The sequence below is a fragment of the Sus scrofa genome, chromosome 13, assembly GCF_054392235.1.
Source record: "Sus scrofa isolate SSC_HxYL_T2T_F1_AM1 chromosome 13, Sscrofa_HxYL_maternal_Yorkshire_Landrace_v2.0, whole genome shotgun sequence".
In the NCBI taxonomy this organism is placed as follows: domain Eukaryota; kingdom Metazoa; phylum Chordata; class Mammalia; order Artiodactyla; family Suidae; genus Sus; species Sus scrofa.
Genome location: NC_139395.1, coordinates 127,954,584 through 127,971,864, shown reverse-complemented (window position 1 = coordinate 127,971,864; position 17,281 = coordinate 127,954,584). Strand labels below are relative to the sequence as shown.

Below are 17,281 nucleotides of genomic sequence, written 5' to 3'. Positions count from 1 at the left end.
TTAGGGCTAACCACTGCATCCAGAGCCACTATTAACAGCATTATATGTATAGAATATGTAACAGATTATTTAACCAATGGATTTAATCACATTGCAGGTCAGAAAGAGATGGGTGGGGAAGAAATGGGAAAGGGATGTATATTACTACTCATTAGTACCTATTGTGAGGAGGGAGGGGTTGCCCTGTGGTAAGAAAAGTCAAAACGGAGTCCTTGCTGATGCTTCCAAAATAGCAAATTTAATGGCTGGAGGCACAAAGATACTATGGCCCCCAAACTGACCAAACAAGCTGTCATAGTATCAAAGTGAAATATCCATACTTCTAATTAGATTCTGAAATTCAAGCAGGTTTGATTATAGAATATTCATCAGAGAGCTCTGAAAATCACACTCACAAATGTATACATACACACATGTATGCACATGTAAGCTTTTTATCCTTTTTATATTACTGCGTACTGTCTCCCATAGCAGACTATGAGTTGCTGTTGTCCATGACTCACTGAATTTAGTTTCAGTAGCTCCTAACACTATGTCTGGTATATAATCATAAATCAATAAATAATTGTTGAATGAACAAATGCATAGTATTAAATTTTATATATTTAAATTTAAATATAAATCTACTTCAGTTAAATGCTCTAAACTTGAAAGAATTTTCAACTTGCTGAAAATGGCAATAAGGAGCCCATATCATTACATAAGTCAGACAGACCTGGGTTTAAATCTCAGCTCTACCACTTTGTTCTTATATAATCCTGAGAGTTACTTAACCTGGCTGAGCCTTCTGTAAAATGGGAAAACGAGGATCCATACTTACATGGCAGATGGAAGGCTTAAATCTGGCCATGTATATAAAGTGTTTAAAGCAATGCCAGCTCCTCTACTAAAAGTTCCTCATGTCCTAACTTTTCTTTCCTCTTCCTTCCCTTTCCTCCTTCCCTTTTCTCCTCTCCCTCTCCCTCCCCCCTTCCTCCCTCCCCCCTCCTCTTCCTCCCACTCCTCTTCTTCTTGATCATTGTCATCATCGTCATCATCACAGATATTAGATACCTCCTAAATTTCAGCAGAACGGAGGGTTTTACCCATTTTACTGATTTGATAATAATAATAAAAAAAACTGTGAAATAATTACTTCTAAAGTGATGATCACAATATTCATTACTCCATAAATTCTGGAGAATCTTAAACATGCTAAGTTTTAAAAAAAATTCTGATTAGGCGCTCTTATTTCTATATTAAAATATTAAAGATAATCAAGAGAACCATAGTTAATAGCTTTTTCTTAAAACAAGGTAAAATATTTGTTAACTCAGTTGTTCCTAGTTTCTAGCAAAAAGACATTTCAAGTAGACAATCTTGAAATCTCTTAATATTTAAGGGAGTCAAATACAATAAAAATATATCCTTTACTGCACTTTGAATTTCCCTGAAATTCTTCAATTTTAGTCTGTATGGCATACTTTCACTGGCTACAGAACAAGAAAGAAACAACTTTCTGACGCCATATGTTGAAGATCAATAGCTATTTCCCAAAGTTTATAGCATAATTAAAATGTGTAACAGGAATAATTTTCTCTTCAAACCCTAAGGCTAAGCCTAGAATTATTGACTAAGTCAAAGTTATGTGGTGCAACATTTTTTATTATGTTTATGGATAACATAAAGGAGTTTATGGCTTTTACATGTAATTTGTTCAGTTAGAAACACTGAAGAGGAAATATCCCCTAGATCAGCAAAGCATCAATTGTCTAAAAACCTCTTTAAAGTATATTTTATAGAAGTAAATTTATATTCCTTTATACTAGTTTGTGGTCATCTAACACTTCAAACTGAAGGTTAATGGTCAAAACATTCTTGAATTTAGTAGAACCCATTTACTTCAAACTACTTCTTCAGAGCCTTTATCACCTTCAATAAAAGTGCCAGGAATGTATGGTATGATGAAAATATCATAAGGATGTGAGGGGAGTTTGGGCAAGAGGAATCATGATGCAGCCAAACAGAAAACATTGTTTGTATACATGAAGTTAGGTGAGTTTTTGTAAAATATAGTATTACAGAAAAGCAGATAAATCAGCTAGAGAATGGACTTTCAGTACTAAAAACTAACATTCACTAATTTTTGCATGTGGATATAAGTAGAAATATGTGAAACATTCTCTTTGGACAGTCTAATTTTTCTTTTTTCTTTTTAGAGCTGCACCCGTAGCAGATGGAAGTTCCCAGGGTAGGGGTTGAATCACAGCTGTAGCCACCAGCCTGTGCCACAGCCGCAGCAATGCAAGATCCGAGACACATCAGTGACCTCCATGCCAAATCCTTAATCCACTGAATGGGGCCAGTGATCAAACCTGAGTCTTCATGGATATTAGCCAGGTTCATTACTTCTGAGCCACAATGGGCACTCCAGAGTCTAATTTTTATTTTTTAAGTAGCTCTTTTATTTTTTTTTTTATTATTTTCCCACTGTACAGCAAGGGGGTCAGGTCATCCTTAGATGTATACATTGCAGTTACAGTTTTTTCCCCCACCCTTTCTTCTGTTGCGACATGAGTATCTAGACATAGTTCTCAATGCTATTCAGCAGGATCTCCTTATAAATCTATTCTAGGTTGTGTCTGATAAGCCCAAGCTCCCGATCCCTCCCACTCCCTCCCCCTCCCATCAGGCAACCACAAGTCTCTTCTCCAAGTCCATGATTTTCTTTTCTGAGGAGATGTTCATTTGTGCTGGATATTAGATTCCAGTTATAAGTGATAATCATATGGTATTTGTCTTTGTCTTTCTGGCTCATTTCACTCAGTATGAGATTCTCTAGTTCCATCCATGTTGCTGCAAATGGCATGATGTCATCCTTTTTTATGGCTGAGTAGTATTCCATTGTGTATATATACCACATCTTCCAAATCCAATCATCTGTCGATGGACATTTGGATTGTTTCCATGTCCTGGCTATTGTGAATAGGGCTGCAATGAACATGCGTGTGCATGTGTCTCTTTTAAGTAGAGCTTTGTCTGGATAGATGCCCAAGAGTGGGATTGCAGGGTCATATGGAAGTTCTATGTATAGATTTCTAAGGTATCTCCAAACTGTTCTCCATAGTGGCTGTACCAGTTTACATTCTCACCAGCAGTGCAGGAGGGTTCCCTTTTCTCCACAGCCCCTCCAGCACTTGTTATTTGTGGATTTATTAATGATGGCCATTCTGACTGGTGTGAGGTGGTATCTCATGGTAGTTTTGATTTGCATTTCTCTTATAATCAGCGATGTTGAGCATTTTTTCATGTGTTTGTTGGCCATCTGTATATCTTCCTTGGAGAAATGTCTATTCAGGTCTTTTGCCCATTTTTCCATTGATTGATTGGCTTTTTTGCTGTTGAGTTGTATAAGTTGCTTGTATATTCTAGAGATTAAGCCCTTGTCAGTTGCATCATTTGAAACTATTTTCTCCCATTCTGTAAGTTGTCTTTTTGTTTTCTTTTTGGTTTCCTTTGCTGTGCAAAAGCTTTTCAGTTTGATGAGGTCCCATGGGTTTATTTTTGCTCTAATTTCTATTGCTTTGGGAGACTGACCTGAAAAAATATTCATGATGTTGATGTCAGAGAGTGTTTTGCCTATGTTTTCTTCTAGGAGTTTGATGGTGTCCTGTCGTATATTTAAGTCTTTCAGCCATTTGGAGTTTATTTTTGTGCATGGTGTGAGGGTGTGTTCTAGTTTCAGGTACTCCTAGGGAATGTAGCAGTTAAGAAGTAATAGAGCCTGATATGTCCTAAATTTAATTCTAATTTTGTCCCTTACTGGTATTTATTAAATATCCAATTATATTACTTCTTTCACTATCATTAGTGATGATAATAACATGATCATGCTAACCCTGATGGGAATTACTAATTATCTAAGAGTCTTGACATCACTGAGTGAATGAAAACTGATCCCAACCTTATTTTGCTTTCTTCAAAGTCAAGTGGAAGTGCATCGCCTCATTCCAAAGGCCCATACGGCCATCACACTCATGCTCTATGGAAAGTGTAAATATAGGTGCTTTTCAAATGTTACATAGATAAGAAGATGCTACCATAAAAGTTGATTTGCAGTCAGGTCTGGGTGTTCCATCACTCTTCAAGAGCTGGATAGATTTGTAATGAGGTATGCTCTCTTTTCTAATTCTGCTGTAGGATAGCAGCATGGTATCTGAAGATCACGAGCTGGAGTAGGCTTATTGAGTGGTAGTAAATGATGAAGCCTAAGTATTCCAGAATAACAATCTCAAGCTAAATCTGCAGACAAGACACACACACACACACACACACACACACACACACACACACACACACTCACCCTCCCATAAACTCACTCATGTCTCTATGAAAACTACCTGAATCAGCCTGCGTTTTTTTTCCTGTTGCTTTCCCACATTCACTGACAAAGCTCTTCTGTCTAACTTCACTGAGCAACTTCTGGCCAATCCTTTTATTTACTTTTATGGACTCAGCACCCCACACACAGCCCCACCCTAACTCTTGGCTAGGTGAACTCATCCTTTACTGTAAAGATGCAGGCCACTGGCATCCATCATACGCTCTTTTCTCTAATGCAGGGAATCTGCCATTCCTCATTCCTCCTTAGAGAAAGAAAGCTGCCCTCCTGTTCTTAAAAGTTGTTCGAACAATCCAAGTTCTTATCTTCATTGGATGCACTCTTTCTATTTTAGTACCTTCATCCTCTCCCTCACTGACAGTGTTTCCTCCTTTGCAAAAACTGAACATTATATTTACCTCAGAACTGCTGTGATACAACTGCCTCCTTTGTTCACTTTCTCCTACTCCCTAACAATGGTCAGTTCCCCATTATTGAATGTCTACTATTCTAAGCTCCTTATAATTTTGTATTCTCCTTTCACCTCATTCCTGATAATTCTCAAATGGCTTCTTCCTCATGTCTCATCTTAATTCCAGGCTTGAATCACCAAATCCTAGCTCTATGATGATCTCATCATTTGATTTATCTTACTCTTCTTAAAAAGAAATTCCTACTGTGCCTTTCCCTGAAAAATCTTCCCTATCTTTTCTCTCTCCCATGACCCCATCTCAGTTTCCTTCATTTCTGCTCAGATTACATGTCAGTGTTTTCTAGACTCTGTCATCTTCTCTTCTTTCTTTAACTCCTATTTTTGTACAATCTCATCTATGCAAAATGTCACCTAAGACTTAAGCTTTAATAATTTCCAACCCCTTTATTCCACCCTAGTTCTCTCTCTCAAGGTCTAGTCTCACTTTCACAATTTAAGTCCTAGACATTTTCATCAATTAAATTTATATCTTATGGAGTTCCTGTCATGGCTCAGCAGTGAGCAAACCCAACTAGCATCCATGAGGATGTGGGTTGGATCCCTAGCCTCACTCAGTGGGTTGGGGATCCGGCATTGCTGTGGGCTCTTGTGTGGGCTGCAGACACAGCTCAGATCCCGAGTTGCTATGGCTGTGGTGTAGGCTGGCGGCTACAGTTCCAATTGGACCCCTAGCTTGGGAGCCTCCATATGCTGCTGGTATGGCCCTAAAAGACAAATAAATAAATAAATTTATAGCTTAAAATCATTTTGTTTAAAGCAGTCTCATTATATACCTCTCCCCTAAACTATTACCCCTCCTACACTTCCTAAATCAGTTAACAGTACAATTCTTTCTGTCACCTAAGCCAGGAACCCAGTTTTCCCAACTTTTTCCTCCTTCTTATTCAACACAAGCAAACACCAATTTGACCACAAGTAGCTCTCAAATTTATTTCTTTTTGTCAAATCCCATCATCATATGAACTCAGATCTCCATCACTATGCAATGATGGACAATGATGAGGAAGAACTAGAAATAAAGTTGAAGAAAAATAAAAGAAAATGTAAGGAAAATATAGTCATATAATTATGTTTATATTTATGGAGCATATAATCCTCATTGAATGGTTGTGAAGATTAAATAACCAAGTGTTGAACACTTGAAACAGTCCCTGGCACACAGTATATACTTAATAAATATTTTCTCCCATCAACACCACCATAATAATCATCTCATACTTGGACTCTCTGAGAACTTATTTAGTAAACTCTATCCAAAGATACTTACCACAGAACTAGAGAAAATGAAAATGAATAATACTCAGCTCCCAATATCCTAGAATAGAGACTCTACATCAACTATCATTTTGGAAAAAGTTCTCTTTCAATTTTAGACTTTTTTATTTGTCTTTTTTTTTTTTTTTTTTGGTTAAAGCTTCTTGTTTTATTCTGCTTTGTGTTTACCATGTTCAGTGACTGCTACTTTATGCTCAACTAATTTTCATGTTAAAACAAATGTAAATTGACTATGCACAAATACTTTGAGTTTTCTGCTAGGGAAATGGGCAACAAACAAATATACTCCCCCAAAAAAGGAAATGGATCATGGTAAGATATTTAAAATCGGGCATTAAGACAGATAGGCTGCTTTAGTTTGAGAGACAAGAAAAGGTATCACTGAGATGATAAATAATCTGATGATTTAATGACAATATGGAACAAACCATAGGACGTTCAACAGACATTGCCAGCAGGTAGAAGTCCTAGTGGGAAAGCAGCTTAGTATATTTGCTGGAGGAAGAGAGAGAAGGTTGGGACTGTTGTGAGATTCAAATAATTTCAGTAAATTTCCACTTAATTTCAGCACCCAACGAATATTACTTTTTTCTTTATTTGATTATGAAAAGAAATTATTTTCTGATGAACCAAATTATGAAAATGAAAATTTCATGTGAAGACTACATTTCCAGAACATTAGCCAAGTTATTGTGAATTATGTCATGTAAAAATATTTTGATAAATATAATTTAGCAATTACTAACTCCTGAAAATATAGGTAATATTATGTTTTCTAATTTAGAAAAAAAGATGGCTATAAGAAATCCATGGAGGTAAAATAATAAACTGAAAGAATATAAAATATGAACTTGAAACTGATGAGAACTTTTTCAAGAATTAAAAAAATACCATTTTCTTATTAAATTTTTTTCATTTTATCCCCAAAGTATATTTATTTGTATAAAAAATAAAAACTTAAGGCAACATTATTACCTCATAGCACTTGAAGTTCACAGATTAAAGCTTTTAAAAGTATGTTTGTAATACAACATGAATATTATCAATACCAATGTGCTATTCTTTATTCTAACCCTCTATTCCTACCCCACCTAACACCCACTACGCCAACATCAAACCTGTCACAGTGGCTGTTCTGAACCCTTCATTAGCCAACATTTACACACAACACCCATATAAAATCCATTCTGGGAGAGACACTTGCTTAACACCATATGCTTATACAGTATATATAGCAATTTAATTTTCAAAATGACCTATTTTTATATCCTGAAATTTAATAGTGTGAGTATTTAAATCATGGAAACTTAGGTCTTATAAAGTCTATATTTCTTAATTATTTTGGTTTTTTTCCATTTTTACTTTCAGATTATATGTTTAAATTTTTTTCTGCATTTTTTTTTCTGACAACTGTCTGATAGGACAGTGCATCAGTTTAAGAAACTCTAAGGGAAAAAAAAAAAACAGAGTTCCCATTGTGGTGCATCAAAAACGAATTGGACTAGTAACCATGAGGTTGCGGGTTTGATCCCTGGCCTCAATCAGTGGGTTAAGGATCTTGTGTCGCTATGAGCTGTGGTGTATGCAGGTTGCAGAGGCGGCTTGGATCCTGCGTTCCTGTAGCTATGGCATAGGCCGGCAGCTGTAGTTCCAATTCAACCTCTAGCTGGGAACCTCCATATGTCAAGGATGTGCTAAAAAGCAAAAAAAAAAAAAAAAAAAAAAAACGAAACTCAAAGGAAGTCACCCATACACCCATGTCAAGATTCTGCAATGACTTAAATAATACTATTTTCTTTATAATTATTTTAACTTTATGTCTCAGTGTTGCCTAATTAAAAAAAAAATCCTTCTAGTTAGGTCTGTTTCATGTCATCTATAGAAATTACTTTGATTTCTATCACCATATCTAATCAAGCAATCCATACCTTTCTTGAAAAACTGCCACATTTTTGTATGTTTTAAACACCATAAATCTTTTGGCTGCTAGGAAGCTTGAAAGTAAATTTCTTACTTGTTTGGTAGCTGTTTAGAATACGCCGGCACATATATTGTATACAAATTTTAACTTATATTATTTTATCCTTTTTTTAAAATTATGTTTACTTATTTGCAGCCTATTGCAAAATACAGTGACCCCAGCGGTTGGGGCATCAACTTCTCCCCTGCCCAAGACTGCTGAAAATGCATGGATAACTTTAGAGTAGGCCTCCATCCTGCCGAATATGTGATTCCAAATCCACAGATTCATCCAACCTCAGACCGAGTAGTGCTGTAGTGTGTATTGAGTGAAAAAAAATCAACATAGAAATGGACTTTTGTAGTTCAAACCCATGTTGTTCAAGGGCCAACTCTAGTAATTTTTGGAAACTCCTTTTTGTTTTGAATAAGAGAGGAAAATAAAGCAAGTAAGTACATGGATAGATATCATTTTTACGCCATGTCTCTGCTGTTCATTTTGTCAGAAAAGACTTTCTTCCTTCTGCCATTTATTCTGGCTAGAATCAATTTACGTCTTATTTCCTCTGTGAAACTGTCTACGAATTCCTAGATTTCTCCATTAATTCCTAGATATGTGTCTGTGGTTATAACAACACCAAGAATTGGCAACTTCCCCCTTTTGTGGCAAAATAGATTTTTCCATCTCTGAAACCTACCACCAAGAAATGTGGATGTGATGAAATTTTTTCAAGTTTTATGAATAATTTAGGTGAAGATAGGACTCATCTCTGATTGCATTAAGTGTCCATAAACAAAGAAGAAAATAAAGCATAGTGGCCCTTCAATCCTCTCTGCCTCTCATGCCCTATTTGCAAAGGAACTCACTTTTGAGAAAAGCAGGAGTCACTGAGATGGAATGGTTTTGAAAGTTTAATCAATTCTTGAAATGAATTATTCACCAAGGTCTGAAGTCATATGGAAAAAGTGAATGTGTTTTTAATAGATGTATGTGCACATATTTTTCATGTTTATTGCAAACATGCATTTAATTGCATTAATATCAGTAGTTGATTTTTCAAAACAATTCTTTTGGGCTCTTTTAGCAGATAAGATTTTATACCTATCTCTATATTACACTCAGTTTTTATTAGTACACAATGCACAATTTGGATTACATTGGTCAGAAGCTTAAAGAGGGAGTTCCTGTCATGGCTAATGGAAATGACTCTAACTAGCATCCGTGAGGATGCAAGTTCGATCCCTGCCCTTGCTCAGTGGGTTAAGGATCCAGTATTGCCGTGAGCTAAGGTGGCAGAGGTGGCTCGGATCACACATTGCCATGGCTGTTGTGTAGGCCAGCAGCTACAACTGTGATTTGACCCCTAGCCTGGGAACCTCCATATATCTCAAGTGTGGCCTTAAAAAAACAAACAAACAAAAAAAGTTTAAAGAGGACAGTGAATTGCATTTCAAAATTAATTATAATGGTATTTACAAATACACCTTCCAATCATAGATATGGTTAAACATATATATCAATAGAGCAACAAAAGAACCCTGTCAAATAAAAGTACTTATCCATATTTTTTCCTGAAGAAAGTTTAGAAGCTCAAAGGATCAGCTGAAGCTCAGTGTCCTTTTATGTATTTCATCCTAATCACATGTTCTTTGCAACCTTGTCAGTAGCTTATTTCCCCCACACTTATGTCTCAAGTGTAATATTCTCCAATAAGAAGTCAAGTACATGCTTGGTTAATAATCCCCCACCCCCCCCAAAAAAAACTGAAGCTGACTGCAATATAAAGGTTGGCTTACTATCCTACTCAATTAGCTACATTTGTTTAAACTCTTTCCAAAATCTAGAGAATAGGCATACAATGTAATAATTATATGGTGTTTATGCATGTATAGTCATCAGATTATTACAACACCGCTTGTTGCATTTATTTAAGAAAAAGGAAACAGATTCAAAGAGAGCGCCAACATTTTCAATATATGGAACACATTTTAATTGCATTATTAATAATGTTTAAACAATCGAGGCATCCTGTAGGTATGTATCACCTTTTCTTCAAGATGGTTTTGTAGTGACTTTAATCTCAATTTAAAATGTTTCCCTTTGAAATAATTTCAGTGCTATAAAACACCATTTAAATCAAGGGGATTAAACTTTCACACCATTTCAAAGTCTAGGAACAAACTCTAAATTTCAAAGTGTTTGAGAATTGCCTTTTCCCCCAACAGCAGGTTTTAACTGAGTTTCATGCTATTAACTGCCTTTATCATATGCTCCCTTCAAATATGGGGCTCGCTCTTTTATTTCTAATAGGGCACAGTTCCTACTTGCATCTAGAAAGACAAGAGAAAAAGAGCTCCTCAGCACAGCTATGTTGCCTTCCTTAACTATTTCTTTTATCTTCTTTTAGAGTTCATCTCCTAATCTTATTTGCCCACCCCAGGGTTCTCTGTGCTGTACTTGGGAGAAGTCCCCAAGCCAACTTCTCATGCACTTTTGCCTACCACACTTAGGTCAGGCTCACCTGGGGTTTCGTGCCTTGACATTCTCTGCAATTTTACTTCCTCTGAACATGCTTGATTTTGTCCTGAGACTATAAGATCTCCAGGAGAGCTCCCAGAAGTTTCAACTCCAAAATGCCCTGTTACTGGAGTTCCCGTCGTGGCTCAGTGGTTAACGAATCCGATTAAGAACCATGAGGTTGCGGTTCAATCCCTGACCTTGCTCAGTGAGTTAAGGATCCAGCGTTGCCTTGAGCTGTGGAGTAGGTTGCAGATGCAGCTCAGATCCCGCATTGCTGTGGCTCTGGCATAGGCAGGTGGCTACAGCTCCGATTAGATCCCTAGCCTGGGAACCTCCATATGCCACGACAGTGGCCCCAAAAAAGGCAAAAAAACAAAATGCCGTTACCACAATATCTAAATTTCAATTCCTAAGCATCTCAAATCTTCAAGTGTTCCAACCTCTCACTCAGAGCTAGGGAAAGCCTTCTTCCTGGAATACTGACAGGTTAAACAAGAGCTCCCTGTAACTCTCTTAACTGAAAATGCTATTAAAGTCTGTATAAGTACTTAATGATGTTATCACTTATATGTGGAATCTAAAATGAACCTACCTACAAAACAGAAATGGACTCACGGACATACAGAACAGACTTGTGGTTGACAAGATGGAGGAGGGAGGGAGCAGGATGGAGTGGGAGTCTGGAGCTAGTGTATGTGCAAACTATTACATTTACAGTCAATAAGCAATGAGATTCTGCTGTATAGCACAAGGAATTGTATCCAATCTCTTGAGATACAAAATAATGGATAATACCACATGTGTATATACACACATGATTGAGTCACTTCACTGTACAGCAGAAACTGGTACAACACTGTGAACAAACATAGTTTTATTTTTTTTTTTAGTTTTAAATTTTTTTTGCTTTTTATGGTCATACCTGTGGCATATGGTGATTCCCGGGCTAGGAGTTCAATCAGAACTACAGCTGCCAGCCTACGCCACAGCCACAGCAATATCAGATCTGAGCTGCATCTGTGACCGACACCACAGCTCCTGGCAACAGCGGATCCTTGACCCACTGAGTGAGGCCAGGGATCGAAGCCACACCCTCATGGTTCCCAGTTGGATTCATTTCACTGCACCACGACAGGAACTCCCAGTGAACCAACTATACTTTAATTTTAAAAACACTTCTATTGGGTGGGCAGGACAATTCACACAGTGATAGGACCTCCTTGGGCTTTTAGAAAGACTTCAAGGCATTCACAGGCATGGTTTATGATGATAAATGCAGAGATATGTTTTCCACCACAGAAAGTAAACATGCACACCAAACCAGTATAACAGGTTGGGGTATATACAGTACTGCTGCCCTTGGGCTGCAACTTAGAAGCACAGACACTAAGGCACCTCCCCACCTAGATATGTTTTTTCTTAGTAAGATAGAATAAGTATAATTTATTTAAAAAAAAAAAAAGGCTCTATCACGAGAAACATTTGTTGCATGTGCCTACGGAATTTCAAGCCAACTCTTCCTGGTTGTGATGAAAGTTAAACAAATGACTCAAAAGCCAAAGTAAGTTTTACGGAATCAAGAAGAAAACCCAAGCCTGGATGGACCAATCCTATGATAGCTAGACTGAATATTGGACAATGCTCTCCAGCTTGTAACTATAGAAATTAAAGATGTCAATATGGAAAGTATTTATAAGCCTGATTTCCCTTCTTGAAATAGGAAAGTAAATACCCCTGGAAAATAACATGCCAAATTCCTCCATAAAATTATAGGCTCTAGGCAGCTAGGGTGGAGACCGAGGTTTTGGCACCTGCTTCAGAGACGCCAAGGACAATATTTGCACCTTCAAAGGATCTCTGCTACTTTACAAAGTAAAATATTGAACTTGAGGCCCTCCAAGCTCCCTTTACCTTGAAAATGTTAATATTCTACAGATTTCTTTTCCCTAACTCTTGACAGCCAAATTCTCCTTCAGTGGGTTGGTGAAGCATTCTCTCCTCTCTGCTGACTGCTGTCTAGAAATGACCTTGTATTCGAAGGGTCTCGTCAACACTTCTGTACTTAGAAACATCTTTCGCACTGAGTTCTAAGTGTTTTGTAGCCTTTAGAGTAGGAATATCCTAGATCTAGAGAGTTAAGAACTGAGGGAAGAAGGAGGCCTGTAATCAGAAGGTGCTTGGAAACAACTGAGTGGCTAAGTAGGCAGCCTGGGTGATGAGGGTGTGGTAAAGAGCCCAGGGGAGGGTCCACTCAGAGAAACTGCCTCTCACAGGGTTGTTCCTGCACTGACTTCAGAGTGCCTTTTATTCAAATAATTCTGAGGCTATGTTAATATATTGTATCCTTTACAAAGAAGCAGGTGGCCTTGGCCATGTTTTGACCAAGGAAGAGGAGGAGAGAAAGAAGAGGTCAGGGGTCTGAGTTTCTGAGGTAGGAGGTAGGAATGACTCAGTGAATGAGGAACATAGCTGGAGAGTAAGAGATTTGTTCCCTTTTTTTTCCCCCCCGCAATTCTGACTAGAGTCTGCCCTGCCTGTTAATAAGAATCCAGGGAGAAGTAGAAATTGCCTGTCCTTCCTGAAAGAAAACAGGTAAAGGTCCCTCACATGCCCAAGGGTAGCCTGTGGAGAAACCTCAGCTTAAGGCCTTTTCCAGGTAACTGCCCGCCTGTCAACCCAGCTGTGGCCTCTCACTATTGTCACAGACAACAATGTGGCACTCAGTGGTACATGTTTTCACAGATATTATGCAAGAAACAATTTCCTCTCCTCAGCAAATAACAGTGCTCAGAAAGCACTTACCCCTATTCCTGATGCCAGATCATTCTTACATTTTATTTACAGTTTCAAAAATTAGGGAAAAAACAGCATTCTCTCCTACCCAGGATAATTTTATTTTATGAATCTTGAGAATGTGATGAGCCTTCATGTATATTTTTACATAGTTATCTGTGGGGTTACTTTATCATTGAGACTGTAAGGGAGAGATTGCTTTTTTTGTTTGAAGAGATATTCGAACTCTGTTCACAGTAAACTGAAGAAAACTTTGGAAAGATTTCACTTTCTTTTGCGAAAAGATAGATCCCCAATACCAGTGGAAACATTAAATATTGATAGCTTATGGGCTCCACTAACCAGGACACACTCAACCAGCTTCCTGGTATAATAACCGGTCAGACAACTATAGGAAATAGTGCTTAAAGTGAATAACTGTTGACAATGTTTATAGCTAACCCTCCAAGTTGTCACTAGATGGTCCAATGAAACTAGACAATCTAGACACATAACCTTAGAAAATCATTATTCAAGGCACATGGAGTTCTAATGATAATCTACCATCACTTCTTATCTTCGTAGTCAAAACAAACCACTCATATGTTTAATGTACAAAACATCTGAATATAGTCATTTCTGTTAGACACCATTTGTAAGCAGAGCTGGCAATAATTAGTATTATTTTAGAGAACTTTAAAATCTTTTATATAATGCTGATAAGTCAAAGTCAAAATTAAGCAACATTTCAAAATGCCTTTTTCATTTACTTCAGTAAGTGTTTTTGGAGAAATCATGCTATTTTTTATTGTATTTATTTTATTCTTTTGGCTACTTTGACAGTGTATCTTATTTTTAGTTAACTTTTCAAATTTTTTTATTATAGTTGATTTATGTTGTCAATCTGTCAATTTCTGCTGTACAGCAAAGTGACCTGTTCATACATCTATACACAGTCTCTTTCTCATATTATCTTTCACCATGTTCCATCACAAGTGATTGGACATAGTTTCCTGTGCTATACAGCAGGACCTCATTGCCTATCCATTTTTAACGTAACGGTTTGCATCTATTAACCCCAAACTCCCAGTCCATCCTACTCCCTCCCCCTCTCCCTTGGCAATCACAAGTCTGCTTCAGTAATTTTTAAATTCAAGGTATTGCATAGAAAATAGAATACTGTTAGAGTAAGCCATGAATGAAAGACTCCAAGATGTCTTGATTTGTTTTATAAGATATTAAACGAACATCAAAAATCTCTTACCTTTGCACATACAAAGGTACAAATTATCCCTACAGTGCTTTCTTTAAAATTAAAAAATCCAAAAATAATTTCAAACCAAAGACTGAAGCACCTTTGTTTCTCATTAATTCTCGGTGATTAGTAAGTTATTAATCATAAGGCTAAAACATTTAGAATGGAAGCATTTCAACAATCCCAGAAGGCAGGGGGGAACTATATGTATAGACCCACCAAGGATGTCTTTCAACTCAGATAAGATCAGGAGAGAACACATTCCTTACTGAAAAGTTTTCACAGACTGCAGAAAAGAAAATACCCCAGGATAGAACTGATTTCACAAGTATTTCCCAACTACAGATGTTTTATGGATAGAGGCACATGGTTTTGTAACTCAATGACATTCAAATTATTTATAGTTCTTATTTTAAGTTGTAGGCATGTTTTTCTGATATGTACTAATTATTGACTCTGAAAATAGTTAAGCTGTGAAAAGTTACCTTTTCACAGTGGAAGATATTACTGGAATCATAATACATATAAAAGTGCCAGGGAAAAGGAAAACAAAACAAAACAATAGAAAATCTATACAAGTTCTAGGACTCTAAATTAAGAAGCAAATATTGCCCATGATCCTGACACAGAGAAGGATGCTGAGGGGAGAGGGGAGCAGCCAGTTTCCTCCTCAGTTTATATCAATCTCTAAACACAGACACAGACTATTCATTCAGAGGATAGGCTATTCAGGGGGCTGCCAAACAGTCATACACATTTAATACAAAATCATTATTATATAAACAACTTTAAGGACCTAGATGATTCTCACATGCTTTTCCATGAAAAAATATTATAGAGACAGTTAAAGTATATGTTGTAATCATGTATATAATATCATTTTGTCCATAAAACACATACAAATAAATTATTTCATAGTTATGCTGAATGAGCTTTTTACTTTGTTTCTCTTCAATAGAATGCACTAACTTTGAAAATTAATCTTCAAATTAAAAATGCTTCTTAAATCGCATTTTGTGCAGTTTTTAAAAAATATTAGGAAACAAAAAATAAAAATAACATTCTGAGATTCTTCAGCAAGTAGAGAAAGTATTTATGAAAATAAAGGAAAAACACAGGTATTCTGGAAGATTAACACCCTAAATGGATGATGTTCTATTATGACCAGGCATGTCTAAGATCATCTTGTTATTCTTGTATTTATTATATTTAATAAATATAGCGACATATTTGGTTATATACCCTTAATGGAAAACTGAGTGGTTTGGGGATTTTCTTACTGGTAGCTCCACAGAAACATGATTAAACAAATAAAAATGTCATCATCAAGCAGATTTTTTCTTCAAAAAAAAAAATCTCGAACAAAATGCCACTTTTAAAGATGGTAAATAATTCATTAGAAGATAGACTACTAGAAATCACTCACAGCAACAAATAAACATTAAGCCCATTTTCCATTTTTTTTTTTTTAAGAAGGAACTTTCTTCACTCAAAAAAGTGGAAAGTGTGAGGGAATTTGTATTTTTTCTATCAACAAGCCTAACCGTAGAAGCCTTGTCAAGCCAATGTCAACAGAGCCAGTCTCTTCAAAGGACAAAGGTATCTGATTAAGTAACACCTGTAAAACCAACTGTTCTCCCCACCCAATATGCTGCCCTCTGAGACCTTGTTTTCTACCACTTAGCTGGTAAACCCCAGAGATGGCAAAACTGGATTACAAATAAAATTCCCAAAAGCGGAGACAAAATTCAATATTATGCTAATCTTGGGAAAAGTTTAACATGCAAATGCCCTGGAAGCTGGCTGTAGCATTTCTTAAGCATTACAGTAGAAAATATGGTTAAGACTCTCCCTACTCCCCCAAACTCCTACATCTCTGTAAGCTGAGTAATTGAGCACAACAGAGACAGCGGCTTCTTCAGAAACAGCAATCCCCGCCTCTTTTCCCACCTCCAAAGCACACCTCGAAACGCAGCAGGGCTGCACACCGACACATTGTAATCAACACAGCTTAACCGCCTGGTTGTAACCATTTCAGAGGCTGTTGGCACTTACCTTGCAAAGCTGTGTTAGGTAAACTTGCTTCATTCTCTCCCATTTTATTATTTCTTTTTAAAGGGGGCTGAGCAGTTTCAGTTGTGTCAGTTACCCTGCAAGCTTCGTGACCTTCTGACTTTCTCCTGTAGTAAGGTAACAGTATACTACCTGCTTTCTTCTGTGAATAATTACCACTCTGCTTCCTGAGTTACCTGGGCTTGCAGGACCTGTTTTGCTGAGACGTGAGATCACATCCTTTGATCCAGTGTACTGCTTAGTGTGTGCTTCACAAAACATGGCTTTGTTTCAGTTTTGATGTTAACTTTTAATTCCCTACTTTCACTTTAGTCCAGAAATGTATCTACATGTTCCTCCCCAAAAGAGTATCTGTCCTACCAACATACTGTGGTTCAGGGCCAGAGTTTTGTTTGTTTTTTAGTGTTTCCAATCTGCTTCTCTTATAGAAGTAAAATACACTTTAAAATTTAAATTTTGAAATGTCCATTCAAAAAACATAGAGGGGGGTTAAGGAAGAGCATGGGAGTCAGTTTAATACAGTGGTAGAAAGAAAGGCTCTAAAGGATTTCTAGTCTAACTGTGTAACTACGA

General features: G+C 36.9%; 1 protein-coding gene across 48 annotated transcripts in view; it reads right to left on the bottom strand.

Moving 5' to 3' along the window:
• The window catches only part of NAALADL2 (N-acetylated alpha-linked acidic dipeptidase like 2), a 1,339,033-nt gene that overhangs the window by 937,036 nt on the left and 384,716 nt on the right, over window positions 1-17,281 (bottom strand). For 3 of the 48 annotated variants that reach the window (XM_021071194.2, XM_084990343.1, XM_084990344.1), the window contains exon 1: window positions 16,691-16,838. The exons of the other annotated variants lie outside the window; for them this stretch is intronic. In XM_021071194.2, the coding sequence (XP_020926853.2) occupies window positions 16,691-16,733 (43 nt within the window). In that variant the 5' untranslated portion in view covers window positions 16,734-16,838. Of the gene's footprint in view, window positions 1-16,690; window positions 16,839-17,281 lie in introns of those variants that run through there. 48 annotated transcript variants of the gene reach the window in all.